The sequence below is a fragment of the Zosterops lateralis genome (genome assembly GCF_965231275.1).
Source record: "Zosterops lateralis genome assembly, chromosome: 32".
Lineage (NCBI taxonomy): Eukaryota > Metazoa > Chordata > Aves > Passeriformes > Zosteropidae > Zosterops > Zosterops lateralis.
The window spans coordinates 2,852,969-2,869,594 of record NC_139792.1 but is presented as its reverse complement, the minus strand read 5'-3'; the positions used below and the strand labels follow the sequence as shown (position 1 = coordinate 2,869,594).

General features: G+C 53.6%; 1 protein-coding gene across 1 annotated transcript; it reads right to left on the bottom strand.

Moving 5' to 3' along the window:
• Positions 1-4,355: 4,355 nt before the first annotated feature.
• Positions 4,356-15,309, bottom strand: LOC310920875 (keratin, type II cytoskeletal cochleal). The gene is made up of 9 exons (XM_083880933.1): positions 14,733-15,309; positions 13,808-14,016; positions 11,175-11,235; positions 10,428-10,523; positions 9,592-9,756; positions 8,700-8,825; positions 6,964-7,184; positions 6,398-6,432; positions 4,356-5,535 (listed from the first exon to the last, which is right to left on the bottom strand). Exons 1-9 carry the CDS (start codon positions 15,117-15,119, stop codon positions 5,348-5,350), a joined length of 1,488 nt encoding a protein of 495 aa, XP_083737059.1. The 5' UTR covers positions 15,120-15,309; the 3' UTR covers positions 4,356-5,347.
• Positions 15,310-16,626: the final 1,317 nt, after the last annotated feature.

The window sequence follows — 16,626 nt, the reverse complement described above, 5'->3', positions numbered from 1 at the left end:
GCTTTTTTGTGCATTTCCACATGGGTGCCCCCAAACAAAAGCTTCTGGATTGGGAAACGCTGCTGGGTGTGCCAAGAGCAGGAATACATCCCACTGCCAGGGCATCAGCACTGCTCCCACCAGCACTTTGCCATGGAATACCTGGGAAAACACCCACAAGGATCATCCAGTCCAAACCCTGGCCCTGCACAGACACCCCAAAATCCCACTCCGTGCTCAAGGGCATTGTCCAAACATTCCTAGAGCTCTGGCAGCCTTGGGGCTGTGACCATTCCCTGGGGAGCCTGTTCAGTGCCCCAGCACCCTCTGGGGAAGAACCTTTCCTGATATCCAACCTAAACCTGATCTGACACAGCTCCAGCCATTCCCTGGGTCCTATCCCTGGTCCCCAGAGCAGAAATTGGAGCTGCCCCTCAAAATGAAGCTGCAGCCCCCAAGGAGTCTCATCTCAGTTTCCTCTTCCCCAGCTGGACAAACCAAATTACTTCAGCTGCTCTTCATATGGGCCCTTCAGACCCTTCACCACCATCTTCACAGTCTTCATCCCATTTCCCATTTTTCTTTCTGAGATTCAGGTTTGGATCCTGGAGCAGCAGAAGGTGCTGGAGACCAAGTGGAGTTTCCTGCAGAGCCACAGTGAGAGCAGCATCAAGGCCGTGCTCAGGGCTTTTATCTGGAATTTGAGGGAGAAACTGGGAGCTCTCAGGGGCAGCAGAGCCCAGTTACAAACAGGCCTGAGAGAAGCAAAGCAAGGTTGGGAAAACAACAGGAAAATGTGAGTAAAAAACAGAGAAATGCAACTTCATAGCTCAAAATGTTGCTTGAAATTTGTGAACAGGCAGAAACACTGGACTTTTCAGGGTAGCAAATGGTTCCCAGAGAACTTGCAGGTGGAGATGAAATAGATTCAGCTCCAGTAGATTCCCATGGTGGAGGTGAAGAAGATGGAAAGATCTCCCAGGATCTCCATACAGAAAGCAACATCCACATTTACAGACACATGGAGGAAGCAGAATATCCCTCTTCTATCCTTTCCCTTCTTCCTGACTCAGAAGTTCACATTTCCAAGTGTTCAGCAGCTATTTGAGGTCACACAAAAGCAGTTCTGCTGCAGAAACCTCTCTGAAAACACGTTTGTTTTCCCATGGGCTACAAAAAAAGAGCAACGTAGCCCAAAACACTGTCTGGGGAGAGGGGAAAATATCAGAGTTTCAATTGTTTCACTTGTGGCCTGAAGGAACTCAGAGAATGAGGGAATTGTGCTGAACTCCAGCAAAAGTTCCCATTTTCCAACGCAGGTCCAGAGATGAGCAGAGCCTGCAGACACAGGCCCAGGAGGAGCTACTTGTCATAAGGAAGGTGAGCAAGGGACTCTCTGGTTGAACTTTCCCCTTCTAGTTCTTTTTTGTATGGTTGTGGTGACTTCTTTCCCCAAGGCAGCACAGGAAACAAGTACAAGCAGAAGCTGGGTTTGCTCAAACTCCAATCAGACCCCAAATCCCAGGGGCCAGAGCACGGTCATGGCAGCAACCCTGAGGGCAGTCCTGAGTCCACTCTCCCTCCTAAAACTCCCCTTTCCATCTCCAGAGTGTCTCCAGAACACAGAGAGAGTTCTCCTGGACAAAGCTGAGCTGGAAGCTGAGGTGGAAAGGCTGAAAGAGCAGGGTGAATTCCTGAGAACGTTCTGCAAAGAGGTGAGAGGCTTCCCCAGGGCTCCAGCAGTAATCCCCATTTCCTAGCTGGATTTAGAAGCTAGTTATCCTGGGGGAGCAGGGCGTGGCCCAGGGCCCACAGGTGGTTCATTGTGAAATGGTTTAGTTGAGGTCTTTGGGCTGGGTTGGACTCGACGATCTTGGAGGTCTCTTCCCACACAGTGACTCTGTGATTCTGTTTTTACACACACACAAATAATGTGACCCTTTTCCCACTCTCCCCAGACTCTGTGGGGAAGCTGTCCTCCCATCAACATCTGTAAACTGAAATATTCACCTACTATTCACCACCTATTCACCAACACCTGAAATATTCACCTACCAAAATCTGCCTCTTCTCCAGGGAATTTCCTAAGCTGGATTCATTTTCTCTGCCTTTTACAGCCACTTTCCACTCCCAGAGAGGTCTCACCTACATCCCAAAGTCTGGATTTGGAAGTGCCCCAGGATCAGAAGCCAGAAATTCCCACTGGACCAGCAGAGCTGGGGTTGGAGCAGTGGAATCTGAGCAGCAGGAGCAGCTCTCATGGGAAGGGTGTCCAGGAAGACCTGTGGATCAGTGCTGGGAACAAAGCCCCACATCCCATTGCATGGAGACAAAAAAAGGGGTCGTTTCCATGCTCAAGATTTTTGTTATTTTCTCTGGGGAATCCAGGAGAAAGAAAGGCTAAAATCCCTCATCACTCCCATTAAAACCAGATCCTTTGGCATAGTTCCCTGGTCTTTCCATTCCCAAAAGTGCAGGGATTAAAATGAGGTGGGAGGGGAGGCAGCTCCTTGTCCCAGGACCTGACCAGGTCCTGCTCCGCTCATTGGGGTGATCTCCCAGCAAAGGCACCCCCAAGCCCCACCCCACCCCATCCCATCCCATCCCATCCCACCCCACTCACCTCTTCCCAGGAAGACAAGAGCACCAAATCCCACCATCTCTAGCAAGAGGCTGGAAAAGTTCCTTTCCCTGTGGTGCTGCCCTTTATAACCTCGTCAAACCAATGAGGCTTCCCAGAGGGAATTTTCCCAGAATGAGAATTTCTCTTTCTCCCACCCCACTCCCCCCTGCCCAGGGAGCTTTCAGGCCATTTCATTCCTTTGAAGCACCAGGTGAAAGACTCAACCAGGACTTGATGATCTTGAACTTCAACACTTCTATGAGTCAACCTTGGGGCAGGGTTCTAATCTCCCATTCATCCCTGCCCTCTGGAAGTGGGAAGCCATTCCCTGGGTCCTGTCCCTCCATCCCTTCTCCCCACTCCCTCTCCAGCTCTCCTGGAACCCCTTTAGGCCCTGAAAGGGGCTCCAAGGTCTCTCTGGAGTGAGGTGAACATCCCCAGCTCTCCCAGCCTGGCCCCCAGAGGAGCTCCAGCCCTTGGAGCAGCTCCGTGGCCTCCCCTGGACTCTCTCCAGCAGCTCCACGTCCTCCCTGTGCGGGACCCCAGGGCTGGGGCAGCTCTGCAGGTGGGGTCTCACCTGGGTGGGGCAGAGGGGCAGAACCCCCCTCCCCTCTGCCCACGCTGGGGCCCAGCCCAGGCTCGGGGGTCTCTGGGTCCTGTCCAGCTCTCGCCCCCCAGCACCCCCAGGTCCTTCTCCCAGGGCTGCTCCGTCTGCTCATCCCCCCGGATCCATCCCGGGGGTGGCCCTGACCCAGGGGCAGCCCCTGCCCTTGGCCTTGTTCAACCTCAGGAGGTTCCCACAGGACGCTGCTCCAGCTTGTCCAGGTCCCTCGGGGTGGCCCCGTCCTTCAGGGCTGTCACCTGCAGCCACCCAGACCAACTGTCCTTCCCAGATCCAAAAATTCAAGGAGTGGGACTGGAGCACTTGGAAGTCCCTCGTAACACAGAGTGAGACCCACAACTCCTCCACAAGTGTCTCCAAACCACACAATTCCTGCCCAAGCGTCCCAAAGCCACCCAAAGGATGACAAACGGTGGGAGCTCCTCCCCAGAGTGGCTCAGGTGGGAGATGCTGGGCTGTGGCAGGGCTGGTTAAGAGGCAGTTGAAGGATCCATCAAGGATTCATCCCACATCCCAGAGGATTCCCAAGTGACCCCAAAGCCTCTGGCCCCAGCCCCACAGAGCTGCAGCTCCAGCCAGGGTCTGTCCCCCCTCAGCTGGGACACAGCCTGCCCTGGGATGGGCCCAGCTCCCCTGGAGCCCCGCAGGCAGGAGGAATTGTGTCCTTGTTCCCGATGACCTGACCCCATCTCCCAGCTCTGAGGAGGCTCAAACATTCCCACAGGGGACCGAGGGCTGGGACAGGGACAGTGGATTGTGGCAAAGCTGGAAACGAAACATTTCGCATTGCACTGGGACACAAAAGGGTCTTTTACATGCTCAGGATTTTTGCTGGTTTTTTCCAGGGAATCCATGAGCAAGAAGGGCTAAAATCCCACTCCTCCCTCCCATTAAAACCAGATTCTATTTCAGTCCTGAGCTCAAACCATGACTGAGCGAACTCTCCCCATCCCTCTGCCCAGACTCCAGGCAGAGTCATTCCTACCAGGAATGAGCTGTGCAGGCATCAAACCCGAAACCTGCCCCTGCCCATGGCCCTGCTCCAGGTGATAGCAGGAAGGTGATTCCTGGATATTTTCCAGAGCTCCTGAGCACCCAGGGCAGCACAAAGAACTTGGCTGAGACTGGACATGCAGCTAAAGGGGAAACTTTTATTAGTCCTATAAAGGACTCATGAGAAACATAAAAAGCATAAAAATCCAACTCAAAACACAATTCCAGGACAGGGCTGAACATCAACACAAAACATGGGAGCAGGTTCTTGGAGTAAGTTCCCTAAAAACTCTTCCTACTGCAGTAACAACAATTTCCTTGGCATTTTGGCAGGAACAAGGAGTTTTTGGAATGGGGCATCAACTGAACCCTCACTGCAGGAGACTCCAGATATCACTAAATACCCTTAAATAGGGAGTGGTAAACAGAGACACCCAAAAATAGGGAATTTATCTCCCAATTCATTGGGACACAACACATGGAATTTGAAGCACTTTTAGATCCCTCAAGCTTTGGGCTTCATTTAAAAAGAGGGAAAGGGTGTGGGAGGTTCTCGAGGAGTTATTTTGCTGTGAGGAGCCTGAAATCAATCTGTCAGTGCTGTGTTTGGTCAGAAACAGCTTCAGTCACAGGAGAATGTTGAATCCCAACACTGAGCCCATTTCCAAAGAAAATTAGGGGAGACCCAAACTTGTTTCCTTCCTGGTATATTTAAAAACCCAACCCAGGGTAAACTGTTGGCAGGGGCTGAGGAGCCTGAGGGATTAGAGTCTTCCAAATCCTGTTAAGAGGGAAAGAATCTTCTGGTCTTTTGCAGAAGCACAGCAGAAATGTGGGATTTGCCTTTCCAAGGGTGAAATCCAGCCCGGAGCAGGGGGTACCAAGCACAAGGGTAACAGCAGGGATACCCCACCTGCATCCTGGGATAAATTTCACCCCACAGGCTTGATCCTGCTCCCAGAGGAATGGTTCAAATCCAAGAGTGCAGGATCAAGCCCAGGTAGGGCAGGGGCAGGGCCTGAGCATTGCAGGAGTTTTGCAGCCAATTCATCCTGCAAAAAGGCACCAAGACTTTTCTTTCCATGGTTTCCCTCTCTGGGTGCTGGGAATGCCGAGCTCCATCCTTGGAGTTACTTCCTGACGCTTCTCCGGCTGGACGAGGTGGTGGTGATGGTGTAGGACTTGGAGGAGCCTCCCGAGGAGAACCCGAGGGCTCCGCTGCCCATTCCTGATCCCAGACTGAGGCCTCCTCCGATCCCTGATCCCAGGAATCCGCTGGAGCTGGAGTATCCACCCCCGCCGCTGGAGCTGACCACGGCTGGATGGGAGAGGAGCAAAGGGAATGTCAGCACGTGGGACCTGCTCCCTCAGGAAAGGCTCCCAAGGGATCATGGAATGGTTTGGGTGGGAAGAAATTAAAGCCCATTCATTCCCAATCCCTGCCATGGGCAGGGACACCTCCCACTGTCCCAGGCTGCTCCAAGCCCTATCGAGCCTGGCCTTGGGCACTCCCAGGGATGGGGCATCTTCCCGGAAATCCATTCCAGGGCTTCCCCATCCTCACAGGGAAGAATTTCTTCCCAATATCCCTTCTAAACCTCCCCTTTTTCAGTTTAAAGTCCTTCCTTCTTGTCTTGTCACTCCATCACCCAACCAGGCTCAAGATCCCCTGAGCTTGGAGAATTCATGGAGAACCCCTAGAAAATTCACAGAGAATCCCATTTCACAAACACACTCAGCTCATCTCCTGGTGCCCCAAAGCTGTGGGAACGTGGTTCCCCAGTTCCCAGCAGGAATTAAGGGGCTGAAAATCAGAGCCCCTGGTTTGGAGCGTCCCTGAGAGAGCAGCTCCTGCCCAAGGTCTGGGCCAGGGGAGGATCCAACACTTCCCAAGCTGGAAAAACACCCTGTGCCCTAATTCCCAACTCAGGGAATGTATTTCCCATTAGTGCTTTTCTATCCATACAAAAATGGGAGGAAAGGAAGATCAATGCTGCCCCAAGTCCAATTTCACCCAGATGAGTCAGAGCTGAGCTCAGGATGGAGCCTCAGCACCACCCCCAGCCTCAGGGTGCTCCCAGTAAGGAGGGGCTGAACTGGGTGAACTGGGACACTCTGAGCCCCCTTTCCCATGGGTTTAGAATGAGGTGGAACCACTACAAACAACAAAATCCACTCACAGATGTTGACATTGCCAACTCCATCCCCAGCCAACCTGTTGGAAAAAACAAAGGGAAGGGATTAGACTCAGCTTTCCTTGGTCCTGGGGGTTGAGGAGGAGGACAGAGGCAGGGAGTTACTTATCAGTTACTGATACAATTATCCTGATCCAGGGAGGATCCCTGGGCCCTTCAGGGCTTTGTTCCAGCCCTGCAGTTACCAGCTCTGTTATTGCCATGGCTGGGGAGGACAGAGCACAGAGGTTCTGTCCTAATTCCACAGGGATTTCCACTTGGAAATGTTCTGCCACAGCATCCATTAAACATGATGGAAACCAATTTTTTTCCTTCTTCACTTATTATCCCCATTTCCCCCCCCGCCCCCCAGAATCTGCCAGTTTGGCTCTTCAGCCAAAGCATTTCCAGGACCAGAACTCAGATTTTCAAAGGTTTCTTTGCCTACATTTCCGTATGGAAATGGGAATTGGGCTCTCACAGTGTTCCCAGGCAAAGGGAGCAAAGGGCTGGATCCTTCCCAGAGGGAACAGAGGGAATCTTTGCTCACCAATCCTCCCACATGTCCTCACCTGCTCTCCTCTCCCTCCAGCAGCTTCCTGTAGGTCGCAATCTCGATGTCCAGGGCCAGCTTGACATTCATGAGCTCCTGGTATTCCCGGAGCTGCCGAGCCATGTCAGCCTTGGCTTTCTGCAGGGCATCCTCCAGCTCAGCCAGCTTGGCCCTGGCGTCCTTGAGGGCCAGCTCCCCGCGTTCCTCGGCCTCGGCCACGGCCGCCTCCAGCTTTGCTCGCTGCGGGGACAGAGCGGCCACGTCAGGGGGCTCCTCACCCCTGGAGGAGGATCCTGTGCCCCAAACCTCTGGCTCTGCTGCCCAGCCCCTATTCGTGGATCTGGAGCTCAACTGGGACTTCATCCCTACCTGGTTTTTTTGGCACTGGATGGAGATGGAAACTCATCTCCTTCCAAGATGAAGAAGATGGAAAGATCTCACAGGATCTCCGTACAGAAAGCAACATTCACATTTACAGACACATGGAGGAAACAGAATATATCCACATATCTCCTTCCTGACTCAAAGATTCACATTTCCAAGTGTTCAGCAGCTATTTGAGGTCACACAAAAGCAGTTCTGCTGCAGAAACCTTGGTCTCCCAGAAGGAAGACCAAGTCTCTCTTCAGTTGCTATATTTTTTCAGGTGATCCTCAGCTTCCCAGTCCCCCAAATCCCACAGATCCCTTGGGGTTCAGGAAAGCTCAGGTTTTCTCGGCTGATTTCCCCAGAGTTTTTTCAGAGCTGGGCAGTCTCTGGCTAACTTAGATGTGGGCAGGTGTGGAGTGGAGCACACCTGGAGCTACGAAACACCCAGATCCACCCCAAGTCCAGCCCTGTGGGGCCCCAGGGAACCTCCAGCTGTGCCCCCACAGCTCCAAACCCCCGTGTTTGGCAGGAAGGGCTCACAAGAGGCTTTGTGCCCCCACCCACTATCCAAGGGAGCCCCAACAGGGCAGCTGTCAGCTGGTGCCAGAGCCTCCCTGCCCTGAAACCAAATAATCCGGGATGAATCACCAGGTTTATCTGGAGTGGAGCTCCAGGCCAGGCCTAAGCCACAGCCCTGATAAAGTGATAAAACCCCAGTGAGAGCAAACAGAGCTCCCCAAACCTGTGTTTGTGCCCAAACATGGTGTTCCATGGGAAAGGGAGTGGACAATGATCCCAGGAAAAGGAGGGCACAAGGAGTGTGTGGTGGCTCCTCTGTGTCCCAGGGGCTATTTCCACTCGTCCTCTCCCAAATCCACCTTCCCTGTTCCCAACATTTCCCCTCCCCCTCAAATCCTTCAGGAAGAGCAGTGCAGCCACCCTGGACTGGTTCTTACACACCATGGAATTGTGAAGGTTGGAAAGATATCCACAATCACCAAGTTCAAGGTGCTGTGTGACACCCAGACCCCTGAAGCATCCCTAACATCACAGAATGGTCCGGAGTTGGAAGGGACCCACAAGGACCATCATGGCTCAGCACATGACAACTCTAAAAATCCCACTAACCCTGAAATCCAACACCTGAGAGTGTTGTCCAAAGGTTCCTGGAGCTCTGGCAGCCTTGGGGCTGTGACCATTCCCAGGGGAGCCTGGGTAGTGCCCGACACTCTCTGGGGGCAGAAATTTTTCCCAATATCCAACCTGACCCCCCCCCCAGACACAGCTCCAGCTGCTCCCTCAGATGCTGTCCCCAGTTCCCAGAGGGATCAGGGCCAGATCCCAGCTCTGAGGCCAGAGAAGGACAGGAGAGGGGCAGCTCCTCACCTGGGCCTTGGCATTCTCGATCTCCCCCTGGATCCTCTGGATAGACCTGTTGATCTCCGTGATCTCATTCTTGGTATTCCTCAGGTCGTCCCCGTGTTTCCCAGCTGTCACCTGTAGTGCCTCATACTGGGACAGAGCAGGGGGACACAGAGTGATGGGGTGAGGATGGCAGGGAATGAGTGGGATAGAGCCCCCCAACACTCCACTCATGGCACAGGGGATACAGGGGCTGACAGAGCTGCTGATCATGGAATGGTTTGGCTTGGAAGGGACATTAAAGCTCATTCAGTGTCACCTCTGCCATGGGCAGGGACACCTTCCACAGTGCCAGAGTACTCCAAGCCCCATCCAACCTGGCCTTGGACACTTCCAGAGATGGGGCAGCAACAGCTTCTCTGAGAAATCTATTCCAGGGCTTCCCCACCCTCACAGGGAGGAATTTCTTCCCAATATCCCATCTATCCCTGCTCTCTGGCAGTGGGAAGTGATTCCCTGTGTCTCATTGCTTCAGGCCCTCTCTGTGGACCCGATATTTTCTGAGCCTGAGCTCTTCCCAAGGAAAACTTTTCAACAGTTTTTCTTTTCCCCAAAACAATCTTGTGTAAACAATATTCCTTTTCCATAACAACAGGTGTTGTTTGCTATTTCTGTTACTGAGCCAATGGGAGACGTGTCAGTCCTATGGACCAATAACGTGCCTTTAGCACAGCGTGTTATAAAAGGGCTGAATGAATTGTTAATAAACCTTCTGATTTCTACTGCCTCCTGACTGGAGTCAAACATCCTTATTGCATGTCCTATTGTGACACCTCTCCAGCTCTCCCAAAGCCTCTTCAGGCACTGGAAGGGGCTCCAAGGTCTCCCTGGATCCTTGTCCCCTCCCGGAGCTCACCTTGCTCTGGTACCAGGACTCGGCCTCGGCGCGGCTGCGGTTGGCGATCTCCTCGTACTGCGCCTTCACCTCGGCGATGATGCTGTCCAGGTCCAGGTTCCGGCTGTTGTCCATGGATAGCACCACAGAGGTGTCCGAGATCTGGGCCTGCAGCTCGTTGAGCTCCTGCAGGAAAACCAAGGCCATTAATCAGTGAGGTTTCAGGGCCTCTCTTTTGGAAGCCAATTAAAGAGGGAATCCAAGGAGAGAAGGGAAAAGAGAGGCAGATAAGAATCCCATCAAAATAATCATTAATTAGGAGGGAACCAACCTTGGAAAGCTCAGAGCAACAACCAACAGCAGAGATGTAGCTGTTTATTCCTACTTTGGCAGCAGGGCTGCTTATCCCACTATTATCCCATTCCTTAGACAACCCAGCTGGCTGCAGAACCTGGAGGGGCAAACTCCAGCACCTCTCCCAGGAATGTGTGTTCAGCTCAGGCAATCCTCAATCTTTGAAACAATGGAGAGAAGGAAGGAGCTGGGAACAAGCAGCTTTCCTTCATTCCTGTCACACAGCACCACCTCCCCCAGCACTAAACCACTAATTTCTCTTGTTTTCATACAAACAGCATCCCAAATGTCTGTCCCTTTATGTCTGCAATCCATCCATCCCACATCCCAGACAGGGAGAATTCTGTGCGAAAATCCATGGGAATTCAGAGGAATCACTTCACATGCAGGCACAGTTTTGCTTATGGAAGGAAAGACTCCATGAGTCCATCACCTTCCCCACATTCATTTTTCCAGCCAGCATTCCCTGTTCTCCCCCTCTGAAGAAGCAGAAGGGTCCTCACCGCCTCATGGAAAGCCCTCAGGAAGTTGATCTCATCTGTCAGAGCATCCACCTTGGCCTCCAGCTCCACTTTGTTCATGTAGGCAGCATCCACATCCTGGAAAAATGAGGAATAACCCACTGATATTGTGGAGCTTTGATGTCTGAGCCCACCCAGCCTCTGGTGGCTTCCAAAGGAGACCTCCCCAAATCAGCTCCAACTGTCCCAGTGGCACCCCAGGGCCTACAAATCATCTCTCAGGGCACTGAATGCTGCTGGAGTGCAGATCCTGAGAGTCCTGAGGATCCCCTGGATCCCTGTTTCCAAGTTCAGTGTCAGGTTGGACATGGAGACCTCAGGAAAGATCCCAAAGAAAGATCTGGGATCATCTCTGGTACCCCTGGGACCCAACACCTCTTCCCTGTGTGTGTGGAGACCTCAGGGCCTCCCCTGAGCTGCCTTTGGCAGGTGTGGGATGGAATCCTGCCCCTCAGAGCTTCAGCAGAGCTGGAGTAAACTCTGAGCAGGGCAAAGAGTAAACTGTGAGTTGAGGAAAATAGGGGAAAGGGCTGCACACACTGATGATCCATCCCAGGGAAGAGACGTGGTTGCCCCATGCCTGAAAGTGCCCAAAGCTGGACGGGACTTGGAGCACCCTGGGCCCATGGAAGGTGTCCCTGCCCATGGCAGGCGTGGGATTGCGATGGACATTAAGGTCCCTTCCCACCCACCCTATTTGAGGATTCCCTGACCCACGGTGATATTCACCTTCTTGAGCACCACAAACTCATTCTCGGCCGTCGTGCGCTTGTTGATCTCGTCTTCATATCTGCCAAAAAAAAGGGATTTCTGTGAAGTTAGAGCCTGGATAAAAGGAAAAACATCTCAGTGAAAGGTTATCCCAGTTCTCTTCTCTATCCTTCCATTTCTTGGGAGCCAGCCCAGCAATTCCCCAGGGCTGGTGCACAAGTGGTGCCACAGGTCTGCTCTGGATGAGCTGCTCCACATCACTACCATCACCTGAAGAGCATCCCCTCCTTGCTTTCCCATAGTCCTTAAAATTCCCTGTGCTTCAGAAGATTCCTGCTCCTGCTCCTTCTTTGGGGAAGGCCCAGGCTGTGCCCCCACTTCATCACCAACCCTTTGAGGTCCAATAACAAATCAGGAGAGACACAAATAGATCCCACAAACTCCTCTGGGTTGATCCCAGCACCTGCTGGAGCTGCTTCCACTCTGCACTTCCCTATTCCAGACTGTTGGGAACATTCTGCAGGTGTTGAACACATGGCACTGTCCTGGGAAAAGCCAAAGGTAATTAATTACCCTCATTCTCCTCCAAAGCCTCACCAAATTCCAGTTTTGGTGACTCCTGCTCTGGTGTTCACCCTCAGATGAGGGGCTCACCTGAAAATCCCCAGGGGTTCACTTAAAGTTCTCCAGCAGATAAAAATCTCTCTCCATGGATTTTACAGGACCACCACTGATTTGCAAACCTGGATCTTGGAGCCCACCTGGACCTGCCTGTGCACTCCCAACCTTCCCACACATCCAGCCCCAACCTGCTCTGGGGATCTGGGAATCCTCAAAGCCATCCCAGGAACAGAGCAGGAAGCACTTCGGCTGTTTGGGAATTGTTGTTTCCAGGTTAAGGCTCTTTATTTACATGGGCCCTGCATGGCCAGAGCTGGAATTTGCCTTCCAAAGCAGGAGCTGCTTCACCTCCCCAGCCTCCCTGCCCCTCCCTCCTGCTCCAACCTGGAATCGTGCCCATCCACACTGGGATCAATGGACATTGCCCCATTGGAGGTCAGTGAGCTGTCAGTGCTATTCCAGAGAAATAAATCCCAGGAAATGACGCAGAGGTGCCACCTCCACACACAAGGGATCAGCAGAGAGAGATAAAAACACTGAATTCTTCCGGAATGGATCATCAAATTCCTCATTTCCTGGGGAAATTCACTGACCGCCAAGCTGGTCAATGAACTGATAAAGCATGGAATCTTGGAATGATTTGGGTTTGTAGAGACTATAAAGCCCATCCCATTCCCACCCCTGCCATGGGCAGGGAAACCTTCTGCTATCCCAGGCTGCTCCAAGCTCCGTCCAACCTGGCCTTGGGCACTTCCAGGGGTGGGGCAGCCACAGCTTCCTCTTCCCTGGGAAATCCATTCCAGGGCTTCCCCACCCTCACAGGGAGGAATTTCTTCCTAAATCATCCAGTATTGTCCTGAGGCCCCTCTGGAAACCCAGGACACTCTCATCCCTTGGAACTAAGCCCTGTGGGCAGCATGATCCCAGCTGGCTCCACACCCTCTCCCACTGCAATTCCTGAGTGAGGGGCTGGGTGTCATTGCTGGAGCCTTTCCTCCCCTAAGTATCACCTGGGAATTCCTGTGGAAACCAGACCTATGGGAAAGAGGCCACAGGCACCCCCAGAGCACGTCATGGTTTAGGTTTTCCATCTATAAATGAGATTTTCTCCATATAAATGGGGAGCAGCAGGTTCTGCATTCTAGTTATTGTATCCTCACTCCCTCAGCTCCTAGTTCCTGCTTCCATTAGCACATAGAGGGTTTGGCTTTCCATGGATCTGTAGGCTAAAGGAATAAATCCACAAGTCCATGGACTGAATCCAAGGGAAATGCAACTAAACTTTGGGTTTTAATCCCTCTGGCTGCAAACCAGCTCCTTGCAGAGATTCCAAGGGCGATCGTGGATGAAGTAACAGAGATGAAATAGCTGGGCAGGGCTGGGGGGAGCATCGTTCCCAAGCAGCTCTTTGGGAATCTCTGGCTATTGACTCTCCCTAAACACACCCCGGGGATTATCAACTCTGTTTGTTTGCAGTTCCTGCCTGATCCAGTTTGCCAGCTCCGTCCTATTCTTCCCTTCCTTTCTCAGAGACATTTCCCGGCTGGGCTGGGCTGGGACAAAGGCCACCTTTCTTCTGGGGCTCCTCCCAGGTGACACTGAAAAGTCACTGAAGAATTGCAGGGCAGCTGCTCCATTCCCTGCCCAGGGAATGAGCCGGGAGCTCCTGCGGAACTCTTGGAGTTCCACCACCCCAAAGAGCCACTTCTGACCCTGAGGACGCCCCAAAGCACCACCTCCAACCCCAGGGAGGCTCCAGAATGTCACCTTCAGCCCTGAGTAGGCCCCAAAATGCCACTTCCAACCCTGAGGAGGCCCCAAAGCAAAGCCATGAAGACGGAGGCACTGGCCCATGCAGGAACAAGGTTCTAAAAATAACAAGCAAGAAGAATCCAGGCAGCTTCCCTGGACTGCACACCTCATCCCTGGCCAGAAAACATCTCCCACCCTGGCAGGGGAGCCGGGGATATCCGTGCTCAGCCACCAGCCTGGCTCCACCACCCCATCAGGGGGACACACTGATACTTTACTTGGTCTTGAAGTCCTCCACGAGGTCCTGCATGTTCTTGAGCTCTCCCTCAAGGCGGCCCTTGTCGGCCAGGAGCCCATCCAGCTGCCGCCGCAGGTTGCTGATGTAGGACTCAAACATGGAAGGGATGTTGCTCCGTGCCGTCTTCTGATCCTGCAGGAGGCTCCACTTGGTCTCCAGCATCTTGTTCTGCTGCTCCAGGAACCGCACCTGGGAGGGAGAGCAGGGGTCATTTTGGAATGGTGGGACAGAAGGGGAGCCTACAGGACAGGGGATGGCAGGACTGGGCTGCAGGGGGTAATCCTGTCCCAGGGATTTGGGTGTTCACTGGAAGCATCAGAGGAGGGTCATGGAGACCATGCTAAAGAGGTCGGCTGCTCTGGGACTGGATTGGGACTTTGAGGCTTTGGATGAATTAAAGAAAAGCAGATTCTGCTGGGCTGACACTTGACAGAAACTGGCCCCAGACCTCAAACCTTCCAATTACTCCAGCTCCAGGACTGGATTCCTCACATTTCGGGGATACCAGAGTGGGACTTACACAAGGTCAATTAGTGCAGGAGAGCCAAACTGGGCAGGGCAGTCTAAACACCCGGGGCAGGCTCTGGTTCCATCTGCTCTCCTGGGACAGGCCTCTCCAGGAGCCTCTCCCTCCCCAGACTTGGTGCTGGGTGGGGGTGTCAAGCCTGCACCCCCATTTGGGCAATCCCAGGTAAATCAGGGCTGCAAAGGCAAGGCAAATACTTGTTCTGTTGGCAATCCCAGCAGGACTTTAATACATCGAATAATAAGAATTATTTGATTGCAGCAGACAAATCCCACCATGTTCTCCGGGACTGATCCTCAGCCCACTCGTGACTAAACCAACTCTGGGTCCCAGCTGCTGCTCAGCACCGCCGGGGTTCTGAGCCAGCTCAAGCACCCACCTTGTCAATGAAGGAGGCGAATTTGTTATTCAGGGTCTTGATCTGCTCCTTCTCCTCCTTGCGGACCCTCTGGATGCTGGGGTCGATCTCCAGGTTGAGGGGCGTCAGGAGGCTCTGGTTGACGGTGACCTCCTGGATGCCGCCGGGGCTGAGGCTGCCCCCGAAGCCCGCTCCCCCATAACCGTAGGCCGAGCGGACGCTGAAGGAGCTGCCCCCTCCCAGGCTGACCCTCTTGCTGCCGGAGCCCAGGCTGTAGAGGCTGGCGCTGCCGAAGCCGCCGGCGCGGCCGAGGCCGGAGCTGCGGGTGGAGGACACGGTGCTGACCCGCACCTGGCTCAGGGCCGGCCCGGCGGCCGAGCGGGAGCTGAAGGTCACCGAGCGGGACATGGTGCTGCAGGGGTCGGTGCGGATGCCTCGCTCTTGCAAAGCTCAGGGAAAGCTGCGCTGGATCCCAGGGGAGTGAGAGCTCTCCCGCTGCCTCCCCTTTTATCCGTTAGAAAAGCTGGGCTTGGCCCAAGGGCACACCAGGGATCATTTTACTGCTCGGGGCTGGGTGTGCCTGGCTGCATTCCCACCCTCCAGCGGGAGAAAGGGAAGGGCCGCGGGGAAGGGACACGGACACACCTGGCGCCGTGTCCCCGCTCTGCTCCTCTGCCACCTGTGCGGTGAACCCCGAGCTCTGATCCCCGCTCCCTGCGGATTCCCCATGCCCAGACGGGTGTTGCAATGAGCCGGGGGGGGGCGAGGAGGACACAGGGAATACACATGGATTTGGAAGTGCTGCAGGCGGGTTCTCCCCTGGGCACGGCCCAAAGCTGATAAAGGGGCCCCGGCGCCAGGTCCTGCCTGTTTAATATAAACCAGGGCACTGCTCGGGCCCTGCCAGCAGCACCCAGAGCCTGGGGAATATGTTTGTCCTTCCCTCTCCTGCTACCCCTCAAATATATCCTAAAAACCGAGGTGAGTTAGGAAGGTTGCGTCACACCCAACATTTAGTCCACACTGAAAAGGAGACAGGATTAAAATCTTGGCTCAACATTCTGGGTCTCTGCTTGAATTTTGGGGTTCTATGAAGAAAAAGCAGAGAAAAAAATTGGTTTCAGGGGTTTCACCATTTCCAAACAGTCCCGGAGAGCCTCAGCCCTTCACTATCAGGTTGTAAATTCCCCAGGAGATTTCAAAGTCTGGCCTGAAAGTGTCACCCTTCAGCTTTTCTGTCCCCAGGACGGGGAGATAAGGCTGGCTGCAAACTCAGCCTGCTCAAAATCCACCCGTCCTGCTCTGGGGGGAGGAGAAGCCTAGCTGCTGAAGGGAAATTCTCTTTGTAAAGAGAGAAAAGGGAGAATTTGATCCAGGAAGAGAGAGACGGGGCAGGATTCCTGCCAGCCCTGCACCTGGCTTGGCTCCCACCATCTCAGGTTGGACTCAGTGATTTCAGAGGTCTTTCCCAGCCTAATTGATTCTGGGGTTATAAAAATAATCCACTTAGTGTAAACGAAGTGGAGCGTTACAGACACGCCCTGCACCTTCCCTGGGGCTGGAGGACAGCACAGAGATCTCTCCATCCATCCATCCATCCATCCATCCATCCATCCATCCATCCATCCATCCATCCATCCCCTGCTGGGAACAGCAGTGTCCAGCCTCACACAGCCAGGCTGCTCCTGGAACAGTGCTGGGATGTCCTGAGAAAACAGGGATGGAAGCTGAGTGTGGGATTGACGGTCAGGCAACAACTCCTGCCCGGCTCTGGCTGTTACCAGGTTGGATTCCAGCCTGGATCAGCACACAGGGACTTTTACACAGCACGAGAGGCACAGGAGGAGCAATCCAGGCAGGTGAATCCATCCGGGCAGGTGAATCCATCCAGGCAGGTGAATCCCAGCCTTCTGCC

Coding starts and splice junctions, on each gene's coding strand:
- LOC310920875 (XM_083880933.1), bottom strand. CDS start 15,119: ATGTCCCGCTCGGTGACCTTCAGCTCCCGCTCGGCCGCCGGGCCGGCC. Junction 7,185..8,699: donor TCGAGAATGCCAAGGCCCAG/GTGAGGAGCTGC, acceptor CTGTCCCCGCAG/CGAGCAAAGCTGGAGGCGGC. Junction 5,536..6,397: donor AGTTGGCAATGTCAACATCT/GTGAGTGGATTT, acceptor TCTCCCATCCAG/CCGTGGTCAGCTCCAGCGGC.